Source organism: Lepus europaeus, chromosome 9, assembly GCF_033115175.1.
Source record: "Lepus europaeus isolate LE1 chromosome 9, mLepTim1.pri, whole genome shotgun sequence".
NCBI lineage: Eukaryota > Metazoa > Chordata > Mammalia > Lagomorpha > Leporidae > Lepus > Lepus europaeus.
Window position 1 is genome coordinate 100,793,389 of NC_084835.1, and position 13,920 is coordinate 100,807,308.

The 13,920-nt window shown below is 38.7% G+C and overlaps 1 protein-coding gene across 1 annotated transcript in view; it reads left to right on the plus strand.

Annotated features, from left to right (window-relative positions):
* Positions 1–13,920, plus strand: part of DCC (DCC netrin 1 receptor) — an 824,910-nt gene that overhangs the window by 444,275 nt on the left and 366,715 nt on the right. Inside the window, exon 11 of the mRNA XM_062200029.1 lies at positions 1,061–1,217. Within this exon, the coding sequence (XP_062056013.1) occupies positions 1,061–1,217 (157 nt within the window). The remainder of the gene's footprint in view (positions 1–1,060; positions 1,218–13,920) is intronic.

Consider the following 13,920-nt stretch of genomic DNA (forward strand, 5'->3'; position numbering starts at 1 on the left):
ACTTCCAATTGTATCAAAAGCAGTATAAACAAACTGAGTAATACAAGGTTTTATTATAGCAACTTGATTACCTGAGACATCTATCAATACCTTGAGCTTCATGACTATGTTACAGAATGTTGGAGGTCTCCATTGCATTTTCAGATTAGAGTTTTGCTAAACTGCTTGACAATTTACATACAATTTTGTGGCTATGTCTTTTCTGCTAGGAAACACATTTTAACTTAAATCAATATTTTAGAGGCTCAGCTTAATTTCTCACATTGTGAGAAATTAGGTGACATCAACTTTTATTGAAACTGATCATATTTTTCCTAAAGTATTGAGAAGCCTCAAAAAACTATGTAAACTTCATTGAGATTATGGTACTCTCAGCTCCTTTGTGAACTCTGAGAAAGCTGATACATTATCTTTTAAAAAATAGTCACTGTAAATTTGACTTTGTATTTAATATATCTTAAGTACATATTCTGTATAATATCTTTCTTCAAATACAAGTGCATGTATTTTTTATTCATTTACTTATTTATTTAAATTTCACCTCATTCAATAAAGGAAGCAGGAAAACACATTATTAATTACTTATATCATTTTGACGTGCTTTGACATCACTGGTTTGCCTCTTATCCAAGATATTTTCTGTTATCACATGAAGTCAGGATAAATACAATCCCTTTACAACCCTGAATCATATTATCCATATTTCTAAAGCGAGTTAATTTTAGAACTCTTGTGCTTTTGAAAACTCCACATTATCCAATTTGTGTCCCTGATGCTTGACTAAATGAATTTTTTTTTTTTTTAGTGTCATGGATTCTCTGAGTAATAGAAACTAGACAAATATGCAGTGGAATAATGTACATTATTAATTAGCCTCTGTCCAAACCCAAGAAATTTGAATATGTCTTTGATTCCATTTGCTGGGTGCTTGTGCTAGTTTTCCTTTTTGAGCATATGTGATTGTATCATAGCTATGCTTGTGATTAGGACAGCTCTGTGTTCCAGCCCTACTGTTCTGTGGCACCCGCCCCTCTGACATCCTCCTCTCCTTCCTCCATAGCTATCCCAAGCTCCAGTGTCCTCCCTTCTGCTCCCAGAGATGTGGTCCCTGTCTTAGTTTCCAGTCGGTTTGTCCGTCTCAGCTGGCGCCCACCTGCAGAAGCAAAAGGGAATGTTCAAACCTTCACAGTCTTTTTCTCCAGAGAAGGTGACAACAGGTATGTTCTGGACTTCATTCACCATCACACTAAGTATCTACCATGGGGTTAGACCTTGAGCAGAAACTCTGGGGACAATGAAACCTCTACTCTGTGTCCCACATTCATTACTGGTGGGAGATGTGTGGTTTTTAAAAGGAGAACTGCTCACACCATCAATTAAAACATTTCTATATAACTTCCTTCAAGAAAGGCAAGAATGTCAACATGTGATGCATATTTTTTATTTCCTCGATTTTCAAAATGGTAGACACAAAGCAGCAGCAAACTCTGCGTTAGCAGATCTGAGTACAGAAGAACCACTGTGGCCAGTTGATAATCCCAGCTCTGCCATTGACATCCTGTAATCTCCAAAAAATGATAAGATTTTCCTGGGCCACACTTTACTCTTTTTTTTTTTTTTTAGATTTGTTTTATTTATTTGAAAGGTAGAGTTATAGAGAAAAAGGGGGAGGGGTGGTTCTGAGATATTCCAACTGCTGGCTCACTCCCCAAATGGCCCAATGGCCAGGAGTGGGCCCGGCCAAAGCCAGGAGCCAGGAGCTTCATCTGGGTCTCCCACATGGGTTCAGGGGCCCAAGGATTTAGTTGCTCTCCCACTGCTTTCTCAGGTATATTAGTAGGGAGCTGGATCAGGACTAGAGCAACCGGTTAGGGTGCCAGAGCTACAGGCGGTGGCTTTACCCATTGTGCCACAACAGCAGCTCTGTACATTTTACTCTTTACCAAGGAGATAACAATACTAACCTTGCAAGTCCTGTTTTGGGATTAATTTACATTGTACAGAGAAAGGTCAAAGAGTGTCAAGTATGTGGCAAAAATTATTATTGTGAATATTATTATTGACTAGGCAAGTTTGTCTTCAAACTACTGTTCTGGGTTTTTTCCCAATGTTTTTCCCACATAATTTTTTACTCTGTTGAAATTTTAAATTTTGATTTATAAATCTAAAGGTAGATATTGGATAAGCTCCATTCAGAGAGAAGAATGGATTCATGTCCTCATCATCTTTTCTCTCCCAGTTGTATTTAGGAAGCCCTCATGATTCAAAAGAGAATAAGAGGGGACTCTGAAAAGTTTGTGTAAAATGTAATTATAAGTTAATTTTCATGCAAAAGTGTTTGAAATCTGTGCATAGTTTTTTCATAGCATGGATTCGTTGGGCTTGCCAGAGTGGTGGTTAGTACCCAATGCTGCTGCAGTATGATCGTCAGGTGCTGCATTTCCAGCTTGTCTCGTGCTGAGTCTCAAATGTTTTTTTTTCTCTCTAGTTGGCAGCAATAGTCAAAGTATGTCCTTTTTAAGTTTGACGACAATTTAGAATGAAAGGAAAAATAGGCATACATATACAGCTTTAGGCTCACTAAGATCATTCATTACCATGGAAAGCCAGACATTTATTTTTGTCTTATCTCTGAAACTCTGTGACCTTAGGGTGTCTCCTAAGTTACTTGGATCTCAGTGAGTGCAGTTTTGAGTACTGGAAAAAAAATCATTCTTATCCCATAATCTTCATACATTTACATGGATTTCTTAGAAGTACCTTAAATTCAATGTGCCTAAAACCATACTTCTTATGTCCTCTTTAAATATATTTTCCTTGGTTCATGTTAACATTTTCGATCCAGTTGACCAGGCAAAAAGCCCAGGTCATATTTTACTCTTCCCTGATGCTTACCACTGCCGTTCATCACCAAGTCTTGTCAAGACTACCTCGGCCATAGCTCAGCCGTGCCCTTTTTATTCTGTTACTTTCATCATTATTTACCTCATCTCTGGCAATACCTTCTCACCTTCTTATCCATCCTCCCCACTGTCTCTAGTTATCTTTTTGAAATACAGTTTGAGTCACTCCACCGTTCCAAAATGTGAATGTCCTTAGATTACACACAATAAAATGTTCACTAATAGAGTCACACATAATAACTTACAAAAGTCCTTTGAAAGCAGATCAAGCCATAAGCTCTATATAGATAGAAGTATGGGTCCTATAACACAATGCTTAAAAATATGCCATTGAAGTTCAAATGGCTGGATTTGTAAACGGTCTTACTGTTTAATAGATTGTGACTTTATATACTTCATAATGTATAAAACAGGAATAATACCCCTCGGCTGAAATAGATAAAGGGAAGGCAGATTCTACCTGTCAAGAAATAATGAAAGTTAAGTGAGGGGATTCGGGTTAAGCATTCGGGACAATGAGTGTATACAAGCAGAGTGGAGGGTCTTAGACAAGTGTGAGTTCAGAGACAATGAGCAAACAAGGCTGAAAATTGGGCTCGAATGGTGATAGTGGTTACAGTGTTGGTGTGGTAATGATGATTATGAAAAGGAGGAAGAAAAAAGAAATTGTGTTTCTGAAAGAACATTTATTTTTATAACTGTTTATTTTCCCCTCCTTATAACACCACTTTTCTTTCCTCTTCTGCTGAAATCTTTCATAAATTTCAAGCCAAAGCATCAATTCTCTACACTCCTTTTATTATTCCTTCAAATGGACATACCATGGTCTTTGTCAACATCACTCAGTGCAGTGTCTGTACTGGCTCCGTTTTAGTTGTCACACTCTGCCCTCATTTGCCAGACTCTTACCTTCCCGTCTTCAGTTAGAACTCTGATCATAGCAAACCTTCAATTCCACAGGGACTTTAATGCATTGATTCCATGGTGTTTTTATTGTCCCTCATCTTTCCACTTCGTTTTTAAAAGATCTATTTCTTTGAAAGGCAGACTGATCGGGGGTGCAGGGGGCAGGGGAAACATGTCTTCCATCTATTGTTTCAGTCCCCAGATGGCTACAGAATAGGGGCCAAGAAAAAGAAACCCACGCGACCATTAGGTCTCCCATTTGGGTGGCAGGGGCGCAAGTTTTGGGCCATCCTCTGCAGTCTTCCTAGGCACATTGGAAGGAAGCTGGATCAGAAAGCAGCAGCTGGGACATGAACCGCTGCTCAGATATGGGATTCTAGCATTGCAGACAACAGGTTAGCTCACTGCTCTAAAATTCCAACCCTTTCTTTTATTCTGTAATCACTTAAAATTCTGTGGCCAACTGTTGAAAACACTTGCTGACATACATGGATGTTTTAGCTACTACTTTATTATTTTATATTATTTGCTTAGCAAAACCCACTTAAGTAAATATAATTTTCTACCCACCCTTACACTCCTTTTTTAAGATTTATTTATTTATTTGAAAGTCAGAGTTAGAGAGAGAAGGAGAGGCAGAGAGAGAAAGAGAGATCTTCCATCCACTGGTTCACTCCCCAGTTGGTTGCGGCAGCCAAAGCTGCACTGATCTGAAACCAGGAGTCAGGAGCTTTCTCCAGGTCTCCCATGTAGGTGCAGGGGCCTCAGGACTTGGGCCATCTTCTACTGCTTTTCCAGGCCATAGCAGAGAGTTGGATGGGAAGTGGAGCAGCCAGGACTCAAACCGGCGCCCTTATGGGATGCCGGCACTGCAGGCAGCCGCTTTACCTGCTACACCACAGCTCTGGCCCCACCACTATAGTTTTGATGCATTATTACAGCTGAAAGAAAAGGTCCAACTGAATTCATTGTTAATCTTACATTGTGCATTAATGCCACTGGCAATTATACTGCATTTATTAGTAAGTCTCTCACACTTCTAAAGATATTTTTTATCTTTTCCTCTCTTTATATATATCTCCACCTTCCCCTCTTTCCCTCATTATTAGTTACCTTGCTTTTAATTTCCTAGAAAAAATGAAGATCTACAACCTTCCACATCTGCCTTATCTGTTTACGTATGTCTTGCAGCATTTGTAAAATCTGCTTTTTCTTAAATTTCTGTAAAAGAATGGCCTATTGTCTTAACTAAGGCCAGAGTTTCATTTATGAACTGGACCCCATTCTTCCCTGAAAAATTAAAGAACAAATATTGGCTGTTCTTTCTCTCTCCTGCATCACTAACTTTCCCACGGAAATGGATTGAATATATCAGTACAGAAGCATGCAGCTGTATCTTCCATCCAGCTTTTCTCCCTTGATCCTACTTCTCTGGCCTCTATCACTTCTTTATCTGCTCCATTTAATAGCAATACTCCTAGAATTGTTCAGCTTTCTCTCTGTGCGTGTGTCTCTCCCCCAGCCTCTCTCCCTCTCTCTGTAACTCTGTCTTTAAATAAAATAAATAGTGAAAAAAAGTGTTCAGCTTCACTCCAATATCCCACTTCATTCTAGTTGGGATTGTGTCCCTGGTATCTCATTGTAAGAACACATTTCAGGTTTCACCAATGACCTCCATATTGCTAAACCCAGTCATTTCCTGGTTCTCACATTACTTAATAATCACACTGTTTGAACAGTCAGAAAGTCTGGAACATTTGACCACTTACATTTTCATGAAACTCATTCTTCATATAGTTGCTGTTCCTGAGACTGTTCCGGCCATTTATTTCCAGGCTCTTTTACATTTTCTTCCTAAACTCCCTGGTCTGTGAATAATGGATTGCCTGAGGACGTAAGTCTTGGAAATCTCTTTTCATCTCTACGATTTTATTTTCAAATTTGTATCTATGATACTAACTCACTTGGAATTCAAGTTCATATGTCCAACTTCCTTCTTGTTTTCTGAAAATGTCCTCCAGGCACATAAAAGTTAGGGACAACACAAAATATGTTTCCTTTCAACCGCAGCTCCTCTTCCTAACTACTTCATGATTCTAGAATTTTACCAATTTCACTGAAGTCTTCATTATTTTAGTTAATGAGGATAAAATCTTTGGAAAAAATTTTTTGGAATGTGTTTACATGTTTTTTTTTTTTTTTTTTTAATTTGGAGTTACAGACAGAGAGAGAGTGTGCACTATCTTCCATCTGCTGTTTCACTCTCCAAATGGCCACAATGGTTATGGCTGGGCCAGGGACTTCACTGAGGTCTCCACATAAGTGGCAAGGGCCCAAGGACTTAGGCCATCTTCTGCCACCTTCCCAGTCTCTTAGCAGGGAGCTGGATTGGAAGTGCAGCATCTGCGGCTCAAACCAACATCCATCTGGAATGCCGGCATTGCAGTCAAGGGCTTTACCAACTATGTTATAACACCAGCCCCCTGGAAAAATTCTTAATGCCTCACTTGCTCTCTTTTTTTTACCCGCTATATTCACTAATCATAATCTATCATTAAGTTTTGGTAGTGCCATCAGAATATCATCTAAATCAATGAATAATGTGCTACCAAGTATTTGCTATAAAATAGCACAGAAAAAATTGGCTATAATTTCATATTTTGAGCTGACTGATGGGAATAATGAAGTTTAACATATTATTCTGCCTAGTTTTATATTATTTAAATTTTTACAAGACAAAGTAATACCAAATAAACAAATGAACATAAAATGAATATTAAGCCCCATCACTTCTTACCCCACCTTTGTCACATGAGCCAGTTTCACCTAAACTATTCCAGTAACCTCCCAGGTCTGGTCTCAGCAGAGCACCTGGAGGCAACCTTCTAACACATACTTATACTGCATCCTTCTGCTTCAGAACTGTCCAGTAACTCCTGTGTTATTCAGGGAGTTACAGAAATTCTTCCTGCAGCTGTTCCTAGTTACTTCTTCGACATCACTTACCATGTTACCATTCTCTTGTTTATTCACTCCTGTCCAGTCATGCTGGCTCCCTGGTGTTTCCTAAATGTATCAACAATCCTTGTCCTTTGAGACCTTGGCACGTCCTCTTCAGTCTTCCTAGAATTTTGCCTCCTAGAGATCCATATGGATCATTCTACCACATATTGGCTGAAATGTTGCCCTCCATTAGATCTTTTCTGACCCCTAGTACATCTTTTGCCCTTTTTTGATCTTTCTTCTGCATCATAACTTTATATGTATTACTTTTCTTTTTTTAATCCCTACAAAAATATAAGCTTTACAAGGGGAGGGATATTTTTATCTCCTTTCAATGGACCCCTAGACAAATATTTAATCCATAGCAGACACATACTCTAAATGTTTACTGAATAAAATTTCCAACTGAAATGCCAAACTCTCTGACATCCTTCACCTAAGAAATCCTCAATTACTCCTTTATCCTCTCCCTTCACTTTTATTTCATTCCTCTATGGATTTGCCACTTCTTTCATATTTTATATTTGGCTAAGTACCTATGTATTCCCCTCCCTCATGACTTAAGACTAGGTCTTATTGATAAGATGCCGAAGTGCCTAGTACCATGCCTTGTATAGACATGTGCTAATCACAACTGATATAACAAAGGTGGCAGAATGACACATAATGATGATCTTAATATATTTTCCCTTAAGCAATAAAATAAATTGTGTTCCAGGAGACAGTGAATAAACTAACTGCAGTTTGACAAACCTTTTTATTTTCATTAATCAAAAAATGATATTGAAGTTTGATTCCAAGATTCCCAGTCCCTTTGTATTTTCTGGCCCTCAACTAGAGCAAATACGTGACACATGTCCCTGAGCAGTTAGCAGTGATGTTTGTTTGCTGATGGAGGTATATTTAGCTTCTTACTGCAATGACTTTTTAAAAGGTAGTAGATTTAACATTTCCATCAGATTAGCAATAACTTTGTCAGGCAAATTACTCTGGCTCAGATGATCATTAATCTGCCTGACTGGTTAATTGTGTCAATAATGCAAGTGCAATATTTAGCATTTTTTTATCCAGCCCCTGAAGGTGTTTCAGTTTCCTAAGTCAAATAGTAGCAGTAGTAGCATAAATTTCAAAACCTGAAGCCGGAATTCAGAGTAAAGTGATTACTTCACAGAGTTCAGCTCTTCCCTCCTAGTACCTGAAACATCATTAGATCTGAACATGATCTTTAAGATCCTAGTTTAACTTCTGACCACTTCAACACTCAGAGACAGATGTTCAGGGGAAGAAGTAAGTCTCACATCCATGGCAAGAGAATTGGATCAACAATGACAGCAAGCATTTATTGAGCACTTACTGTGCCAGGTAACAGGCTAAGAAATTTATGTCCATCATAGTTAGTAATCCTCACAACAAAACATTATCCAGAAGAGGCTAGGAGAAGTTTACACCCCTTTGATGCAGATAGTAAATAGTGGAATCAGGATTTAATGCAGGGCTGAGTTCAAAGAAGCCTCTTTCAATCCCTTGGTCCTTTCAGCAGATTAACTTTAAGTGGATAAACTTCTTGATATTTACAGATTTATATCTGACATTTCTTCTATAGGTTTCTATTCAATAACTTTCAGATTTTCTGGCTAACTTGATTTGCATCATTTGTTTAGCATTATGAAGATGTACTAGTGAAGTTTTTATTTAGGTTAAGAACATTCCATCTCCTATTCAGTAATTTGAAATTATTTATGGAGAGTGACACAGTATAGCCAACAATTAAGACTGTGAGTCTGTGGAATTGAACTACCTTGGTTTGCATCCTGGTTCACAATTTTAGCATCTGTGTGTGGCCTGAGATCAATATTTGTGATTTTGATTCCTCATGTGGGATAAAAATAATACCTAGTGTGTAATCTGATGAGGATTAAATGAAGAAAAGGCGCCTTTTCCTTGGTGCACTGAAAACCCTCCATTCTAGTTAGTGCCATGAGCAAATTATCATGTGGATGGAACTTAAAGTAGATAAAGTACAGGGATGATCACTTCCTCTCATCTGGAGAGGATTTTCTTGTTTTCACAAACATTAGCTCATCTGATCATCTGCAGTTAAGGTAGTGCTGATAATCTCCATTCTGCAGATACACACGGTGTTCAAAAAGACTGAAAATAGTTGCTGAAGAACCCACAAAACTAGCAAATACTAGAACCTGGATGTGAATGTAAGGTTTCTACTGCAGTGACATTTTCATTGCACCACAAAAGGACAAGAAATTTCTGACAAGAGCAACCTACAAGTTGTGGTGGGAGAACAGATGAGAGAGTTAAGACACTTTTGTAAGCATCATTCAATTTAATCCCCATGGTAACAAAGTGAGGTAGGCAGATAAGGGACTGGTATATTCATTTTGCAAATTAATCCTGAAGGCTCCAAGATAGTCCCTGAGTTGCTCAAGGTCACACACTGACTTTTTGCAGAACAAAGGATGTACAGGGTTTTCCAGCTTGCAGCTCTGTATGTTTTACATTGCTTTATACTGCCTCCCAAAACCTCTGCTCAGGATTGGGACCTGCTCAGGATTAGATAGCAGCTCAGAAGTGGAGACCAGCTCGTTATGATTGACATGGGGTATTCATTTCAAAATTCTTTACCCAGTATATTTGCAACATGATGTTTACATATTCTTTCCATGCTCTTCAGAGTTGAGAACTCTGGGTGAAGGAACTTGTTACCCATGAAGGGAGTGTATTATGATGGAAAGAGAACAAAACTCAGAATGCAAAGCACCACGTGGACTCTGGTTTAAAGCTTGGCTAAGTTAACCTTCTTTCATGCCCTGTTTCCCTCAAAATGTGCATAGATCATCGAATGAGAGAATAGTAGTTTTACCCTTCCAACTGACTTGATTCATATAGAACAACAACAACAAAAAAATTCCATCTACAAGCACTCTCCATCTATGAACAAATCATTATTCAGTTGTTCAACAGATGTTGAATATGCACTGATGACATGTCTTGCACTCTGTTGGGAATAACAGAGAACCCAACAGTTCATCTGGAAGCCTGTTAGTAGTTTTGGAGGAACATCCTGGTGAATATTTAACTACACACTGAGTTAAGATCTCTGACGGAAAGGAACATGCTTCTATAAGCAAATTGAAGACATGTGTGCATAGTGGTTTTGGCATAGTCAAGTTTTCACTTTGAAAAAGTGATTGCAGCTAGAGAGTGGGAGTTAAACCAGAGATCAGTTGGGCTGGTGGCTGCAGGCCATTCTGTAGCTTGTTTTGGCTACCTAGGCAAGAGATGATGATGGTTCATATCAAGGATGGGCCTGTGGAGGTGGAACAGTGGGGATAAATTAGAGAGATGCTGAGGAGGCAAAAGTGACAGGACCAAGTGATAGTCCTGCAGTCTAAATGGTGAGGGAGGGGTGAGATCAAGGATGGTCTCAGGATTTTTGGTATAATTCAAAGAGGGCATGGTGGTACAATTTGCTGAGATTAGGGTGCTTGAAAAGGCTCCAATTTGGGAATGAATGTCACAAATGCAATTTTAAACATGTTTAAACATGTTACATTTGAATTAACTTACAAGAGTCAAGTAGGAGTTTGCAGAGGAAAGCAGGAATAAGGAGCTCTGAGGAGAAGTTTTGTCCAGAGATAAAGTTCAGGAGACTGGCTGCCCATGGGTGATCCCTGTAGCTAGAGAATCACATGATGACCCATCCCAAAAAAGCAGAATGTGAAGATGATCCCGAACTGAGTCCTGCTGGTCATAGGAACAAAGACTGAAACTAAGCACAACACAGAATTTCACACAAAAATACAAACACAGTTTTTACACGTGTCATCAGTCCCTTGAATGTGTACTAGTATTAAACCAGAGATTTTATTACGCAAATTTTTGAAAACTTTACTCCTAGGTTTATGCTCATTTTAATCCTTTAAAAAAGGATTTAGTTTATTTATTTGAAAGGCATGCCAAAACATGGAGCCAGGAGCTTCTACTGGGTCTGCCACATGGGTGCATGGACCCAAGCATTTGGGCCATCCTCTAGTGCTTTCCTATACACATTAACAGGGAGGGAGCAGATTTGGAAGTGGAGTAGCCAAGACTAAACTGGTGCCCAAATGGGATGCTGGCACTGCAGGCAGCTACACCACAATGCTGGCCCCTATGCTGTTTTTTTAAAAAAATATTATTTATTTTAAAGGCAGAGTGACAGGGGGAAAGAGAGAGAATGAAGGAAGGGGAAGAGAGGAAGAATTCTTCCATCTGCTCATTTATTCCTCAAATGCCCACCACTACAGCCAAATCTGGGTCAGTCTGAAGCCAGGAGCCTGAACCCCTTCCTGGTCTCCTGTGTGGGTGGCAGGTGTACAAGTACATGGATCCTCTTCACTGCATTCCTAGGTGCACAATCAGGGAGCTAGATTGGAAACAGAGCATCTGGAACTCGAGCCAGTACTGGCAAATGGGATATGGACATTGCAGGAGGCAGCTTAAAATGCTTTGCCACAACACTGCCACAGTCTATGCTTTTTAACAAGTTAAGAAAAAATAAAAACTGAAATTTCAGCAAAAATTTAGTAGAAATATCTCTCACCAAGAATATAGTTTAATATCCAGGCTTCACTATGCTTTATTCTGGCAGTGAATCATCTCACAGATATTTTATTTCTTAGATGGTACTTATTCTAAAATCTCTGGTTCTGAGGAGATAAAGAATGCATTTACATAGTCATGGCTATCACTTTTAGTCTGCTCTAGTAAACACCATATTTCACTTTTGAAATATTTTAATTGTTCCATTCTTGCACACACTAGAGTAATAAGAAGGAAATAGAATGAATTAAAAAAGGAAATGCTAAAAATATTTCCATAAAAATAATGTAATTCCTTGCCTACAAAGGAATATTAATGTAACTCTTTCTCTTGTAGCAACTAATTAGATATTTAACACCTCAAGACAGCATTGGCTGTTCAAATCATAGTTGGAGCTAAATATTAATACCCTAGTGCACTTAGACAAGACAATATCTATTTGCTTAAAGTATATACTTAGACATGCTACTCCAAGTGATACACAAGGAAGCAAAATCATGTTTAATTTGTAAACTCTATGTACTTCTGAAATGTAAAACATAAATATTGAATTCAGTAAAATAATTTAGAAAGAGACACAGAGAAGTGATTTTCTATTTCAATTAAAGAAAAGCTTCTTTGAATAGATTCTACTTCCTCATTTTTCACATAATGAAATCAAGACCCAAGAAGGCGTGGTATCTCAGAGATGACCCAGTCACACTGAGATGAACCAGGGAATAGAATCTAGTTCTCTAGAAATCTCTAGGATTTCCCTGTAGAGATGCTTTTGTAATTATTCTTTGAAAAATTTATCATTTATTTTTGCACTCATTTAAAAAATTATGAGTACAAACAATGAAACCATTCTTTATATTTAGTGGTTATATATGCAGAGTGGGAATAAAATATGAATGGAATATGATTTTTCTCATAAAATAATTCACAATCAAGTAAAAGGGACAGACATGTCCATTAATACAATGTGTTTTGTGGTACAGTAGATATACAAACCAAGAACAATGAAAGAACACAAAGAGACAGCATTTAATCCTGCTGGAATCACAGCAAGTGATGTTAGCAGAGCTTTGCCAGGAAATTCATTGAATTGTATTCAAATTTTATTTCATTTGAAACAGGTTTTTGCCAAATAGAGAAGTGAGTGTGAGTCAGCAGAAACTAAATCCAGGCCTATGGTAGCAAGACAAAGCAAAATAACAGAATAACAAATGCAAAGGGAAGGGCTACATATGGGTGTGTGGGCCAAGGTGACCAATCACAAATGATTGCACATAGGTTTGGTCCACACCATGAAGGTCTTTGCATCTTATCCCAAAGTAAAATTGTGTTAGCTGCAGAATGGCAAACAGTGCTAGGTTGTAGGCATAGAGCTGACAGATTATACATAGTAAAAGGACATCTCTGTTCTTAGAAGGTAGAAATAAGCAGCGAGAACAGAAAACTATGAACTAGCAAGAACTAAACTTAATGCAAGACCCCGTGAGGATGCACTAGCAGCAGAGAGCAGTTCCAGGTCCAGTGCAGCTTGCTCAAGGGGCATTCTATGCCTTTCTGTTTGGCTTCATGCTTCAGACCTCGCCAGTACTTGGAAAGGGTCACACTAATGATTTCAGCAGTGCTACTGCCACCTGTTCAAACTATATGCTTCTACAACAGGAAGAGATGTTTTCCAACCAACCTACCTAAAACTATCCAAAACTAGAATTCACTAGAAAGAAATGCTTCTTATTAACTAACTTCATAGTCTCCTAGTGAAATTCAAACAGCACAAGTATTCTACCATTTTGTTTCAGTCAGCAGGAGTCATCAGACTTCCTATGTTTGATATTCTATGGATTTTCAGTAAATGAGTTTTCAGTGAATGGATTCTAGAAGGCACAGATGTCCTGCTCCTTTTACTTCATTTTATCCTGAATTTGACTGATATGTATACTACCAACCCAGAACCAGAGGGAAAAAAGGTCTGGAATGCTGAAGTCTTACCTGCTGCTATACACTATCACTGAGCTCTGTGGACCAGAAGGCTAATTATACTTTCTAACTCTAAGGCAAGAACTTGACTGAGAGGCAGGAGGCCTGGGACCCAGCCGTGTTCCCATGGGTAGCTGGTACAGTAAATAGCAGGACACCCCAGCAGCGACTGGGGAAACTTCTCAAATCCACCACGCTGTTTTCTTCAGAACTCAGTGTGTTTACCCATTTACAGGGGAGCATACACCAGAGTAAGAGAAAAATTCCTTCGTGCCTCACTGCCTTAGGTGGCTGATGTTGGCCTATTACAGGACTAAAGGGCTCCTGTGTAATAAACTGCCCTTCCAAACTCAGGTTTTATTTACTTGTTGGGAAATGGCTTGCCATGTTTTGTTCACAGCGACTAAAGCCCGACAAGGGTGAGCAAAAGCCTCCTGGGAATCTTTGCATCTTGTAAAGGAACACATTGGACAACAGGGCAGGAGAGACCATTTCTCCAGAATGCATTGGTGTGACATTAGCAGTTAGAGCTCAGGGA